The following is a 15,951-nucleotide window of genomic DNA, read 5'->3' on the forward strand; positions in this document are numbered from 1 at the left end:
AACTGTCTGGTGGTGGCCATGATGGAGGGGAGAGAGTGAAAAAAAAATAAATAAATAAATAAAAAAATAAAGTCACTGTGCTGAATAGGACTGGCCCATTTGATCTGATAACATATTCTTCACTATATTTGCCACCACCAGATATTTTTATTTAGATTTAGTAGGGTTCTTCCATACCCTCCCTTTACAATCAAGTCTCCCTATGACTGTATTTCCCTCTGCCTATGGCTTCCAGTCTTTTAAATGTAATGTGTCAGGCATCTCAATGAATGGCTCTTGAAGTTGACTTTTTTTTTTTCTTGGAGGGAATAATCTTGCAAACTCCCAGCCTTTGGTTCCTTCTTCCTTGCAGTAAAGTATTTTAAAAAATAATAATAACTTATACAATATTAACATTTTGGCATCCTCTTATCAATAGCATTATATGGTTGCCATTTTCATTTCTATGATGGCCAAGACTCCTGATGAGGCAGTATTTTCTTTTTAAATGTATGATCAATAGTGCTGTTTAAATGACTGCTAGAATCCCAACATTAAAAATAAGACTGATCGTTACCCCACTAGTTGATCAGTAGTTCAGTGGTTATTGAAAAGTATATCTAACCCTCAATATAAAGACGGCTCTCTAAGCCGAAAATAAACATGTACATGTAGCAAGAATAAAGTTTTAAAATACAGCACCAGATTCAAGGAGTTAATCAAATATGTTAGCAAAACTCTTCACCCGCACTTTAGGTCTGTTTTGGTGCTGGAGAGGGATGCCTTCACTTGACGGCTTGTGATTCATTATGAAAATGTTCTGGTATTCAGATTTTCTTTTTTGGGGGGGCAAGGCTTTCAACCCCCTTCCATCACGAACCAAAAGTGTATTGCAAAATGCATCACTTATAAAGTATGTTTTGCCCACATGCTTCATCAACTTAACCCCTTTCATTCAATGATGTAATTTTTCTATAAATTTTGCTTCAACTAGATGACTGTTTCCATCTTAAGACTGAAGTCTTGCAGTGCAGGGGTTCATGATACCTATTCTTAACCCTTTAGTTTATGGTGCTGGAAAGAGATACCTTTGTGTGGTTGTACTGATGTAACTGGGCAGTGGAGATACCCAGTTACACAAATGTCCCTCAACTCTCCCTACCCCTAGGATGGTTGGCTGCAAGAGAGGGCAATTTCAGCCTGCAGTCCACTGGGTTCAGTTAGGTAAGCCTGAGACTGCAACTACTATGACCACAGTTTTTCATCAGGAGGCAAATGAAGTTGCTTGAAAATGAGAAAAATAAATTTACTGCCCATTCCTTCCTTCCTCTTGTGTCCTTTTTTCTTTCCTCTTCCTTCTGTCTACAGGTGATTCTACAGAGTGACAGGGCAAATGGTTTCCTGTACACCAGGAAACCATTTACTACACTGAGTGGTAACCATATAACCAAATTATGGCGCCTGGTGGTTTAGTGGGTAATTAAGGCGCTCCTAGTGGGTAATTAAGGCGCTCCAACCGGACTAAGCCTGTGTCGTTTATATCCAAGAGGTGGTTGGGGTTTATTGCTCACATAATGCCACTCAGGGATGAGTGAGGCTGGTCACTCTTATCTTAAATGTCAGAACCAACTTGCCTAGCCCTGGGCTCCTAGGTTCCTCATGGGGCAACACAGAATTAGATGATGTATGTATGTACAGTATGTATGGCAAAATATGACATTGGGCTGAATGGGGTTACAGAGCTGACTATACTCTTACACCTACACTCTGTTTACCTTAACTTGGCCCAGATTTTCATTCTTTTGCAGCTTACTTCACACAGCTCAGTGTCAGAAAAAGACACAGCTACAGTTCTACATCATTTAAACAGCACTTCTTTGTGACTGGCAGCATATTTTAGTATTAATCTACTGCTACAACCCAGCATTCAGGATGGAGAGATGGCAAGCCGAGTTATAGCATTAGATTAACAATAGAATACAGTGCTATAGTCAGCGCACAACTCTGAGGTTGTCATTATCGTACCCTGGCAACCTACCATTCAAAAATGTGTCCAATTTCATATCATATTATACACGAATCATATCATTATGCATGAATATATTATACACGAACATATTACGGTATACATGAATCACACGCGCCTCAAATTATACACAAAATCGGACGCACTGTTGAGGGGTAGGTTGCCAGGGCACGATAATAACCTCAGAGTCGCACGCTGCAACTATAGTCATGAAGATGTGCTATGGAAAGGATACAGAGCTGTAGGTTTGCCTTATTCTGCCACCGTGTTACAGGAAATATGCTGGAAAATAATGCAACTCTCAACCATGTCAATCATGACCGAGATGTACCAATGAATGTGGATGCATATGCATGACTGAAGCAAGGACACAAATAGTGATGATAATTTTGAGAAAAACAGTGACAAACAGTGATGACTCGGACAGGGGGAAAACACAGCAACCAATGGTGATGACTGATAGATAAAAAACACAGCTGAATAGTGATGAGGAAAAACATGGCTGATAAATGGTGATGACTATGAGGAAAAACAATAGTGACAAATGGTGCTGACTGTGATGAGAGAAAACACAGCCTGATCATGAACAATGCCTGGCGTCTGCAAAAGTACAATCGTGGACATAAATTCACTACACAGTCACACAAAACGAAAATGTGGACAATGACTTCTGAAACCCTTTACTGAAGCCTATGGAACCCAACACACTTTTCAGAATAATATGTACAGGTCTGGCAATTATTCAGCCAGGAAGTGAAGCAATATCACGGTCCACAACTGTACATGAATATATATACACTCAATAAGCTTTCTCTCTTAGCCACATCCTGCCTTACAACTGGTGTCCCATGCAAAGTATTCAGGAAAATTTGGGCTGTATAATAAGTGGCACAGATGGCTCTTAACACCTCTTCCCTAGTGATTTATTTTGCATTTTGCACCAGAATGTACCTTTGTATGTTTGTCATATCAATTTAATATCAAAACACAGATGTAAGATGTTGAATAAATCTTTAAATTATACCTTAACATCTTCCTGCATGCTATTTATACCACTTAATATCAAAGCAATTGGCATAAATAACCTACAATAGAATACTAAGGTGTACCATACTAAAAATAAAATACGTAAGTTATGCCTTTTTTGTATGTCATTTATACAGTCTTAATATCAAGACAGCATCAATAACATACATGAGGATAATGAGGTGTAATGTGTGGAATAAATTACTAAGGAAGAAGCATTAAGGACTTCTAAAGCCACCTAGAATACAGCCAATACAATCATAAATCTTTCAGCTGAGGCCAGGCACTCCCACATAAATCTCTTGCACAGTCCACCATCCGATAAGTTTTGTTTAACCTCTCAACCCATGGGCATAATTCTCACACAAGACCATTCCTGATGCCTCCACATAATCACATTCAGATTGGGAGAAACTTTTCATATAGGGAAGATAGAGACAGCCTTCATCAATGTCATCATCATCATCATCATCATTATCATCGTCATCAATGAAACCTCTTTTCCCACCCAAGATAGGGCAAAGGATGGTCAAAGGAACCAGAAACATTTTGGCAGAAAGAGATACTATCCAAACTTGCCCAAATGAACAAGCCACACTCCCATTCACTCACCATTCAAGCCCCGAGAATCCTGACACCACCTGTCAACTTTCCCTAGTTAGTATTATAGACAGATACATAGACAGAATATGAAAATCAGAGGACAACAATAAGAACATGACCTGGACATCATGGTAATGAAGGAATTAAGTTTCATGACAAAGATGCTCCGGCCCACTGCCATCTGACTGGTAGTGTGACAGCTCCACACCATCTTGTACAAGCCCTTGATTATTGCTATCTCCAGATGGAAGAAGACAGTAGACCAGTATACTGGTGAGAGAAGAGGAGGAGGAGAGAAAGACGAGAAAAGGGTGGAGCAGTATACAGGTGAAAGAAGAAGAGAGTGGTGCAGTATACTTGTAAGAGAAGAGGAAGAGGACCATGTGAGACAGAGAGGTGTATGAGGATAAAGTAGCCAGGAGGCATTTCTGTCAATGCCAATCCGTGCCTAAGAGTTCCCAGGAGAAGCAAGGTATCAAAAGTGATGATGATAATGATGATGATGATGACCTCTAGTCAATTTGGTTAACGTCTGAGAAACCGTTTGTACTGATATGGTTAGGCATGTCCTTTCCTTAACACTAAACACTACATGTATCTCCCTCAATACCGTACAGGCCAAGAAATTTTATGTTAATGGGATGTTATGCTGATTCATATTAACTTCAACCTTTCTCCAGACATAAGTAATATTAACTTCACTGTTATAGCATCCCCTTTTTATTCATTTGTGCAATTTGTGGATGATTTTATTCAGACTAGGAGAGACTTTTCACACTGGACAGGTTAGGTATAGCCATCAATTACCCCTCATCACAGTACTGGAGAGGGATGCCTTCACACGGTAGCACTGAGATGCCTGGACCGTTCTATTCTATCTATCTACCTATAGCCAGATGCCTTAATCATGTAAGGGGTGACCACAAATATATTGCTTCCAAGCCGCTCTGTCCCCTGCCATTTCGCTGCCCTCCCTGGTCAATTACTGTCTGATTCCACATGTATCCCTACAATCCTTCCCTGTCCCACAACATGAGGCCGGGCCACTGTACGGGAAGGGCAGCTTTACCTTGCAGCTCACTAAGTTCACATCCACAAGCCTGGGGCAACAACAGCAACAATGACAACAAAATAACCCTTAATTACAAACACCTTCCCTAGAAAGAATAAAATTATCTGAAGGTAACAAAACAAAAAAAAAAGAAAATCAACACAGGACGTCACATTATTCAAGGGGTGAAGAACGAAACAAGGACCCCAACAGAACTCGTACGCAAGCAACTGTAAACCAGCCACTCCTAATTTACCCCCTTTGAAGTGTGGGGGCCTGAGACTAGACTAAAGTATTATACTACAATTAAGGGTAGATGACCAGCTTACTCCCCTATGTGACATTTTACAATCCAAAATCCTCCAGTCATTTCTTGGGGTCGAGCCAATGAAGGCCCTCACTCCATCTGGGGCATTCTAACCACTATACCAAACAAGGCACTTCCAGGTAATGTCCAAATAATATACAAGCTAAGGGATCACCAAGGAAAAAGTAGCAAGCTATTAACTCATACCAGGAAAGGTTTTATGAGCTGAAACGGGGAAAATGCTTTAGGAGAAACAAAAAGCCTTAAACTCAAACAACAGAGCACATATTAGCCCACTGAGACCAGAGATGTCATTTTACAATATATTCTTGTATTTTACTCAGCTTAGGAAGTTAGGACAGGATTTCCTAACTCAAGGGCTAAGATACTGCCCCTCCACACAACCACAAAATGCGAGTGTAATTCTGCTACTTTCCAGCACATCCACATCAACGCCACAACATTCCTTCACTTCATCTGCCTGTCTGTCTTTCCATGAAACTCATCACTCAAATACCTCATTTACACTGCTCTCACTCTAGACCCATGTCTTTCCAACACGGTTCAAGCTTCAATTCCTTCCACTAGACTGAGAATCACAATTCTGCTTTGCAACAACTTCATTACTTCCTTGTTCTCTTACCTATTCCTCATCATTAACCTCAGTGAACCTGCAACCTTCCATTTGTACTGAACCCTCTCTTGCACTCCATTCTTTAAACTCCCATCCCTGCTCATCACACCACCTGTCTCACATTCTCCATTTCCTGACCATTCTTCCCCCCTGTGAACTCTGACTTCATTTCTCTCAAAGACCAGAACTTTACTCTTTGCTTCACTCACTTTCAAATTTAGCTTTTTACACATGCTCTCAAACTCATTCACCAACCAGGGAGAGGTTAAATAGTGACAAAATTAGACTCTTCACTACCAAAGGTCCTTTCTCAGCTGAGCAAGAATACACTAATATACAGTATATACATATACACAGTATTACCACAAAGAAGTCAAGGGCTGTGGATATGAAGACATGAATTTCCAGATTAAAACATAACAGACTGGACTCACTGTATGACCAAGGATATGAGGACAAGAATTTCCAGATTAAAACAGAACGGACTAGAATGAATGCATGACCCAGCAGGTGATGAAGGTAGTGCAGGAAAGTTAACTTTAAAGATACCAAAAACATTCTCAAACAGAAGCATGAAAACATGTTAAACTCTGTCCACTTTAACTGGCCTAAAACTGCCATCTCTATCTTGAACGCTGAGCTGTAACAAATGATTAACAACAGGATACAATGCTAGTCATGAAGCAGTGCCATGGAAAGGATGTAAAGCAATAGCACTATCTTATCTAGCCATTGAGCTATGTGAATTAAGCAGCAAAATGACAAAAATCTCCGCCAAGTTAAGGTGGACGAACTATGGGCAGGCATTTCTAAATTAATAGATGATTTAATTAATTACACCTCTATACCCACTTCACTGCCAGGAAAAAAGTCAGTGTTGTAAGTTGGGTTGGTTTGAGCTTTATATGATGGTTTGGGCTTTATATGACTGTTGCTAAGGAAATTCGTACAGTATCTTGTTATCACCTGGTTTTAAGCAACTACAATCCATTAACTTATTTTTCATGAAATTCTTGCTCTCTCTCAATGATTTTATTCTGCTTACGAAGACAGCTCGTACTGAATTTTTTAACAACGGCTACATCCATCCCTTTAAGTTTTAACGAACCTTTCCTAAGCTAAATAAAATCATCTGAAGGCAGCAAGAATAAAATTAAAGCTACACCACTGGAGTGACAGAATTAAAAGAATGATTTCTTGAGCAATTCTCTGCCAGGACTGGCATAATATTTCCCCACATGTTACTTATATTTACATACACATTGTGACATTAGTGTTGTTGCTGCAGCTCCAGGCTCTACTGAACATGAACCCAGTGGACTACAGGCTGAAGCTGCCCTTTCCTGCAGTCCACCATCCTCCTTTTGGAAGACTGGGCAAGTGCTAAGGGAAATACTGTACAGTATTTGAATAACTGGGCAGGTGCACCATCCTGGTACATCAGTGCTACTGCACTAGTACTCTGTAAGTGCAGCTAATAACTCCATACTCTACCAATTCAAATCTACCACACTGCTCCTTTTTCAACAAGCATGCAACAGCCACATCTCTGGGCAGACTGGCCCAAGACTGCTATACTACAGTACTCTACTATCCCCTGCAGGTTATACAAACAACTACACAGAGGGAGTGGGAGGATGGACAACTACCAACCTCTCTGTACTGACATACTGATGTGGAAACTCCACCATCCAACCTCTGTGCTGTAATCAACTTTGTACTGACCAAACCAATACACCAATAAGTATATCCCCAACAGAAAAAGTCATGGGCCAGAATGTGCCTCACCTTCCACTGTCTTCCCCTTCATCCTACCGTGAGCTCACCCTCATTCTCGCCATCCTCTGGGGTTTGCATCACCCTTGAGTGAATGTACTGTTCCCTGGGCCAAGGTTTGTGTCTTGCAGGGATACAAATTACCGGCTTTGTGTTTATCTCCTACATTACAAGAAAGATTGCTTGACCTTTGATTCAATTCTTGAAACACTAATGCCCTTTGATCTGCATATATCCACCCAATGTGAATATACAAAGCTGGGATATGATGATGATGATGATGCGTGACTCACGTAATAATCTCTCGATTACCCAGACCGCCAGTACCTGGAATCCATTACCTGGACGCTGTGATATGGCTCTTTGAAACCATTATTCATACATTTTTTCATAATATCTGGACAAAATATACGTGTCCAGGTGGATATTATGGCCGCACGAACATTTTTGCACCCGGCCGGGCTGAAATAGCCCGATGGCACCACCCTGTCTGGCTGGGTAGCTTACCCAGCATCAGCTTGAGACCCAGTCAGTCATTCTCAGTTCCTGCCTGGCAAAAGCATAATGAACAGCTCCTCTCAGACAGCTGTTATGGCAGTGCAGGTGGTGGTTTTTGTGGTTGTTCCCTACCTGCTTCAGGCTTTGCTCTTCCTTGCATGCCTCTAGCTAGGGTGTGTGGTGATGGCCCCTCCACTAGGCAAAAGCAGTGGGAGATCCTGGGTAAGACTGATCCAGGATGGTTGAATCATGAGTGTTGATGTTCACTGTATTCTAGCTTACTGTGGTGTACCAGGATTTCATTCAATTTTACCGGGATTTTATTCCATTTTACCATTAGGTTTTCTGCACCCACTGCATTTTTCTTGTGTAGCCGTTTTTTTCATGTTTTCATGTCACTGTTAGGCATGAGTGATGATAGCTTGTTTGTGGTTGATGGGTCTGCTTGACCATGGTAATTGCTTGGCTGTGGTTTATAGGTCTGCTTGACCATGGTAATTGCTTGGCTGTGGTTTATAGGTCTGCTTGACCATGGTAATTGCTTGGCTGTGGTTTATAGGTCTGCTTGACCATGGTAATTGCTTGGCTGTGGTTAATAGGTCTGCTTGACCATGGTAATTGCTTGGCTGTGGTTAATAGGTCTGCTTGACCATGGTAATTGCTTGGCTGTGGTTTATAGGTCTGCTTGACCATGGTAATTGCTTGGCTGTGGTTCATAGGTCTGCTTGACCAGATAAGAGTAGTGTTAAACAACCTGATTAAGTGCTGTACAAAGTATTGTAGTGGTCTTTTACATTGGCTTTCAAAGTTGGGTTATGTATTAATGGGGATGAGAGGAGACGTCAATTATCAGGACGGAACCATTACCCAGACATGCCTTTGGCTCTACAGCGTCGGGTAATCAAGGAATTACTGTACACTGAAAATTTAGATCAATTTTTTCAATTTCACTTTAAACACATCAATGTGGAAACTTAAGAATACCTAATATCACTACCATACTGCACTGAGAGAGAGAGAGAGAGAGAGAGAAACCTCACAAAAATGAAGTGCTAAAAAAACAAAAAAACAAAAAAAAAAAAAGCACTGTGGGAGTAACCTTAACCCCTTCCATCCAGTAACTTATTCTTCAGTTTAGTCCTGCTGTCTCCAAATGATAATATTCAGCTTAGGATATTTTGAACTGGAGGGGTTTGGTACAGCCTTAACTCTTTGAATCTGGGTGACATGCTTCCTAGTCCATTCCTGCTGCTATCAGGCAATTACAATATATTCAACTTACGAAGGCCTCTTGGATTAAAGAGGAATATTAACAGTATACCTAACCCTTCCAGTTATTAAGTCTATCCTCAGCTGAATAAAACTGTCAGGAGATGGAAAGAATAAAATGGAAAGACATCCCCATTCTCAATGAGATAACGGTGCTGCCCCATGGCTCTCTGGATATTAGTCCAATGGACTGCTGCCTATTGCTCCCATACTGCAGTTCATCATCCCTCTTTCAGGAGACAGGGAGGGAGCTGAGGGACATTTATAGAGGGCCAGTTATACCACATGAAGGTCCCTCTCCAGTAACTCCTCCAGTGCAACCCCAGGCTCATCTGTACATGAACCCACAGGAATGCAGGCTGATGCTACCTGTACCCAGCAGTCCATCATCAAACTTTTGGGGCAACTGGAAGGAGCTGTGGGACGCTTGTATAACCAGGCAGCTCCACCACCTGGTCATAATGGTGCAACCACTTGAAGGAATCCCTCTCCATCAATAAGACCTATTACATTTATATGTGTAGGTCATTTCACAAGCACTACCCTTATCTACCTTATATACAAATCATCCCACAGCAGCAAGATTAAACCACAAAGGACACCACTCAGGTGCAAGAGGTTAAGAACCGGGTGAGTTTGGGAGGATGCTGGCATCTGTGCAGAAACCGAAATGTTTTTTTCTTTTAGTTTAATGATACCGGAACTTTCCGTTGTTTATATATGGCTAGTCCTCATTATAAGTACTCACAAAAGACTTGGAACTGGAGGGGTTAGGTATAGTGCTTATATAATCCCTGTATGAGAAGTGGAGTGCTGGAGAGGAATGCCTTCATGCAGTGGCACCAATGCTGGATATGTGAAAATCCTTCAACTCCTTCCCTAACCCCTGAAAGGAGGCTGGTGGATGGCAAGAGAAAAACACTTCAGCCTGCAGTCCACCACATTTACAACCAGATAAGACTCAAGACAAAACACAAAATCTTCAAGAGATCTTCTCTGCACTTACTATAACCTTCTGGAAGTAGCAAAAATAATACAAGACATCCCCAGACTTAGGAAATAAGTTCATAGTAAACTACAGAAAAAAAAAAGTTGCTCATTAAAGTTCCACTGATGCCTGCCAAGTTCAACTGTCAGCTGCCCAATTTTAAAAGTACACTATTAAGATGAAGCTGTTGAGTTCTACAACAGATGCCCTGACTTAAATTGAGGATCCCTGACTTACAACCAGGATCCCTAACATATAAGAATACCTAACATGAGGATCCATCTAATACCGAGGATCCCTGACTTATAATGAGGACTGCCGGTATATTGATTTCTGTCTGTGTGTGTGTTTGCATGGGCCACCTCACAATAAGGCAGGAGGGCCATAGTAAGCTATATTGCAGTATTCTATGTGGCACTGGAGGCTTCCTACCACCTTTATCTTAGCTAGTTTTTATGCCAAGAGCTTTTGGTACAATCTTTGATGTCACCACCACCATCATCACTGTCTCTCACCCATTTCTAGGGGGGGGGGAGAAAGAGGTGTGGACATAATTTACATATTTTTTTAAAGACACAGTTTGCATCAACAATTGGCATGGCAATAATCAGGTGCAATTTGCAGGATAAGTTGCTGAGGAAGAAGTGTTAAGAAACCTCCAAAGCCACCTACTGTAGAATATATGACCCAGGAATTGTTGAGCCTGTTTACAATATGCCAAAAGTTACTGCCCTTTAATACAGCACTCTCAAAACGCTAAAGCTTTATACCACTTACTGACATGTAGCTCCGCGTGCCTACGAAAGTGTTGGCCATACTGTCTATGAGCTGTCCTGACACACCAAAGTCACAGATTTTGATCTCTCCCCGCGAGTTGACCAGAATGTTGGAGGGCTTGACGTCTCGGTGGATTATCTGGTGCTTCTCCCTTAGGTATGCCAAGCCTTTCAACACCTGGAACACAGAACAAGACATCATCATCATTACCATCGTCATCAAGACCTTCTTCCCTGATAAGGATTAGGTGAGGCAAGATCCAGAAAGTGAGGACAAGAGAAAACACAACAAGCCCAGTGAAATGGGCCACATACTCATTCATCATCATTCAAGCTCTGAGAATCATGACTACCTCACTGGCCTAACAATTAAAAAAATAATAAATAAATTTCTAAAAAGGGCAAATCCAGGTGTTGTAAACACAAATATACATGAAAAAAGCCATGAATAATGTGTAAGGGATGGCTTAAACATGTAAACATACACACCACTGCAGCAAGTCAAGGTCAACACTCAGCTGTGACAGTATGATTATCATTGTTGCTGCTTAACTCCAGTCTACTTATAAATAGCAAATGCTTCTGTGGTGCTGTCCTACAGGCATAGCAGAATACACAGACCATGCAGAGATCTGACACCCCATGTGGTAGACAGTGCCTCACCAGGGTTCTTCCCACAACAAGATGCAGGGAAATGTGAAGAGGTTTGGCTCCAAGGTGGATGCCACAGCCATTCCACCCGAGATGCACCCCGCCACCACAAGGATGCTCCTCATTGGCACCAGTATGACTTGTGAAAATACACACTGTGCAACAATATGCTTTTAATCTCTTTAGTTCAATGACATTTTCTTATTCTACTCATGCTACAACCAGATGATTTTATTCAACTTACGACAGACCTCTACTAGTGAATGGGTTTAAAGAAAGCTATACCCAACACTTCCCTTCTGAAACATCTCTCCAAAGCTAAATAATACTGGTTGATGGTAATAGAAACTGAGTGAAATTCATCATCAAACTGAAGGAGCCAAATTGACAAAATTCACCTTTTACATTGTTCACTTTAATCATACAAAAATTTAGGCATAATATTGCCACCTCTCCACTTTGAATGCTGAACTATAACATGAGATTAACACTACAAGACGGTGCTAGTAACCAAGAAGTGCTAAGGACCAGATGTAAAGTCATAGTACTGACTTTCTTGTGAAACCTCCAGGTTAAGGGACTGAAGAGAGAGGCTCCTAGAAATCAGGCAAGAGTGGGGAGCTGCCATTAGGTGACCAAGGCCAACACACGCAAGCATGCTGGGGCTTATATAAATGAAACAACACAAGCCAATGAGCTACGGGAAAAAGCTGCAAAAAGATGACAATATCTGCCCACTTAAAGTGAATGAAGTATAGTACCAACACACATTCCATTACCAACATTACATCCAAAAACCATGATCTAGAGAAAGATACATGTAACTCAGGAAACTATGTTACTGTAACTGTAATTGGCTTGACTCTGATTCTAACACTTTTAAACTGCATAGGTGATTCCTTATTGAATTTAAATTTTAAGTAATTATTGGCAGGAAATTAATATTCATTTTTCATTCATTCATTGCAAGACGCCATGTATCCCAACCGGGGTGACCAAGGGCTTAGAGTTAATTGTTTTACAGGGAGGGGCACTAATCCTCCACCAACCCCACTTGACACGTAGGGATGAAATTAATATACTTCTTATAATTTTTCTGCTGCCTGTCAATCTACATCCAAATAAGCCTGATGCAACAACTATGAAGTCCAACACGCTAAGGAGTAATAGTAAAATGTGAGTGATAAAAATACTCCAAACCTTGATACTGTATTTTAAAAGGGATATTATAATAAAATACTGATTTACCAAATAGGTACTGTATTTTGTATTTAAAAAAAAAAAAAAAAATAGGTGGTAGGTGGGGGCACCCATCATCCACTCACTCAATGTAGAGTGATGCCATATGAGCTCTACACTGAGTGACAAGCCAAATGGTTTCCTGCACCCAGGAAACCATTTACTGCACTGGGTGGTAACCATATAACCGGGGTTTCTGGCAGGGTTAAGTGTCAGAGATTTTGGCACATCTTGTGAGCATGGCAGCATCCAGATTGACTCAACCGGATACATTTGTGTGAAGCTGCAGAATGTGGTGAATGTTTTTTGGCGTATCCGGTAGAGCCAGGATTCCGGGGCCTTGAATGAAGAATGAATGGAAGTGTGGCCTATTTGGATTGGGCAAGTTTGTGCTGTCTGGACATTGCTACTCCTCACCCTGCCCTAGGGTGGGAAAGGAGGTATGGATGATGATGATGACGAAAAAGAAAAAAATGACATTCTTTTAAATGAAAAAATAAATAAATAAAAAAAAAAACAGTACATAAAATTACTAAATACTGAAAGTGCAACTCTGCAATTCTGGACAGACAACAGATACAGTACTGCAATCTATGGTAAAATAGTGTTTAAAATGTAATAATTCTCTATACAGTACATACATATAAACAGTTGTAAAAAAGGAAACCATACTGAACACACTACATAAAACCTAACAATTCTTTAAAAAAAAAAAAAAAAAAAAAATGCATTTGGCTGCCTGTAAATGCAAAAGATATTTTAGTCTGGTGTGTTCTCTTATTATGGGATACGATGCGTGAAGATCATGTCAACATAGCTATCTTCATCCACACCTCCTTTCCCACTTAAGGACGGGGTTAAGTAAGGGGAAGGGAAAAGCAGGAGGAGGAGAATGCGTCCCCAAAACTAAGACCAGTAAACCATACAGCTCAGCAGGGCAAGGAGAGATCTTGAGAGACCACTACATCTCTCACCAGAGATACACTACCCTGGTGTCAGCACTGCCACTGAGCATTCTGGTCCCATGAAAATGAAACTGACCAAAAGTCAGACCAATTAAATGGACCATACTCTCACTGACTCAATACTGAAGCTCCCATAATCCTGGCTCCACCCCACACACATCAACATCTATGCTTAAGCCCTTCATAAAACCAAACAAAAATTACAAGGCACAAAATAGTAACTGAAGCTCTCTCCTTTGTAATAATAGTAAAAAATTAAAACACTATAGCTTACCGTTGAACATATTTTTGCTAAGATTGGTTCTGGGATGCGGATGGCTTTTTTGAGACACAAGTCAAGGGATCCGCCATCCATGTACTCCATGCAGATTGAGATTTCCCCTTCACTGTGGATAAAGATAGTCTATTAATCTCTATCAATCAACCTACCTCCCTATCCATCTACCTACCTACCTATCTACAGCCAGATGCCTTAATCCTGTGTGGATTGGTCACAAATGAACTGCCTCCTTGTCATCCTTTGCCATCAAGCTTCCCTCTCTCCACTTCACACCTCCCTCTCTGATATACCATACTTCCCGATCCCATCCCTCCATCTCATCCTGTCTCTGCAACCCTCCTCTACCTCACTCACAAACACTCTCTTAGTCATTATTCATCCTCTCCACATAGCAAGAACATACCAAAGTGCCTCTCCAAATGGTTTCTATCACATCCACACCAACACATACTAAACTGTATAAACACTCTCCTAGTCAGTCTCTCATTATTCATCCTCTCCACATAGCAAGACCACATCAAAGTACTTCTCCACATGGTTGCTATCACATCCACACCAACACATACTAAACTGTACATAAGGTCAACCACTTCACTGTAATGATGTACTGTATTTTTTATTTAATCCTTGCTACCACCAAACAAGGTAATTCAGTTCAGAGGAGAATTCGTAAACAACATACCCGGTAGTTCCTAAGCTGTATAAAATCATACTGTACTTTATCACTCATGGGAAAAATTCTATCATTCTATTCTGTATGTCAGTCAAGTTACTCAATTTCATCGTCTACACTAACAACGCTATTACCCTAATTATATCATCATAATCATCATCACCTAGGCCTCTTTTCCAACATAAGGATGGGGTTAGGTTGGGTCCACAGAGCAAGAATAAACCCGGTAGGAGAAGCTTAACAAACATCTACCTCATTAAATGTGCCACACTCTTACCCATCATTTAAGCCCCTGGAATCCTAACTCCCACAAGCATACACATAAACACTAACTTGCTTCACATTATCTATCAGTTAAATTCAACCTCACGACTGTCACTTCACCACATAAAGACAAGGTTGCTAAACCCTCGTCATATACTCCTCCATACAAAATTCTTCCACCAGTCCAATCCTGTCAATCCCACAGCATCAACCTCACTTCTCATACACTCATTACCTCCATACCTCACTTCTCATACACTCATTACCTCCATACCCCACTTCTCATACACTCATTACCTCCATACCTCACTTCTCATACACTCATTACCTCCAAACCTCATTTCTCATACACTCATTACCTCCATACCTCACTTCTCATACACTCATTACCTCCATACCTCACTTCTCATACACTCATTACCCACATACCTCACTTCTCATACACTCATTACCTCCATACCTCCCTTCTCATACACTCATTACCTACATACCTCACTTCTCATACACTCATTACCTCCAAACCTCATTTCTCATACACTCATTACCTCCATACCTTACTCCTCATACATTCACTACTTCCATACCTCACTTCTCATACACTCATTACCTCTATATCTCACTTCTCAAACACTCACTACCTCCATAGCTCACTTCTCATACACTCATTACCTCCATACCTCACATCTCATACACTAATTTACCATTTCTATCCACTTTCTTCCAGGCCTCCTCCCACATTCAAACTCACACACAACTTCCTTTATACAAACAAATAGATAAATAACCTGTAGAAGGCGCCGTAAAATCCAACAATGAAGGGTGAGTTACATTCGTGGAGAACCTTCAATTCTCGGATGATCTGGTTCCTCACTGCTGGCTTCACTTCCAGGTGTATTAGCTGAAACAAACACAAGTGCTAAGTCAAAGCTACTCTGCCTTACCATAC

At 40.9% G+C, this 15,951-nt stretch overlaps 1 protein-coding gene across 3 annotated transcripts in view; it reads right to left on the reverse strand.

The window, feature by feature from the left end:
• Positions 1-15,951, reverse strand: part of Dsor1 (mitogen-activated protein kinase kinase 1) — a 42,508-nt gene that overhangs the window by 20,450 nt on the left and 6,107 nt on the right. For all 3 annotated transcript variants that reach the window (XM_080286845.1, XM_080286846.1, XM_080286844.1), the window contains exons 4-6: positions 15,791-15,903; positions 14,063-14,174; positions 10,935-11,111 (exon numbers count right to left, since the gene is read on the reverse strand). In XM_080286845.1, coding sequence (XP_080142971.1) covers positions 10,935-11,111; positions 14,063-14,174; positions 15,791-15,903 — 402 coding nt within the window. The remainder of the gene's footprint in view (positions 1-10,934; positions 11,112-14,062; positions 14,175-15,790; positions 15,904-15,951) is intronic.

This window comes from Coenobita brevimanus, chromosome 114, assembly GCF_032717465.1.
Source record: "Coenobita brevimanus isolate Jiangsu-jjx chromosome 114, ASM3271746v2, whole genome shotgun sequence".
Lineage (NCBI taxonomy): Eukaryota > Metazoa > Arthropoda > Malacostraca > Decapoda > Coenobitidae > Coenobita > Coenobita brevimanus.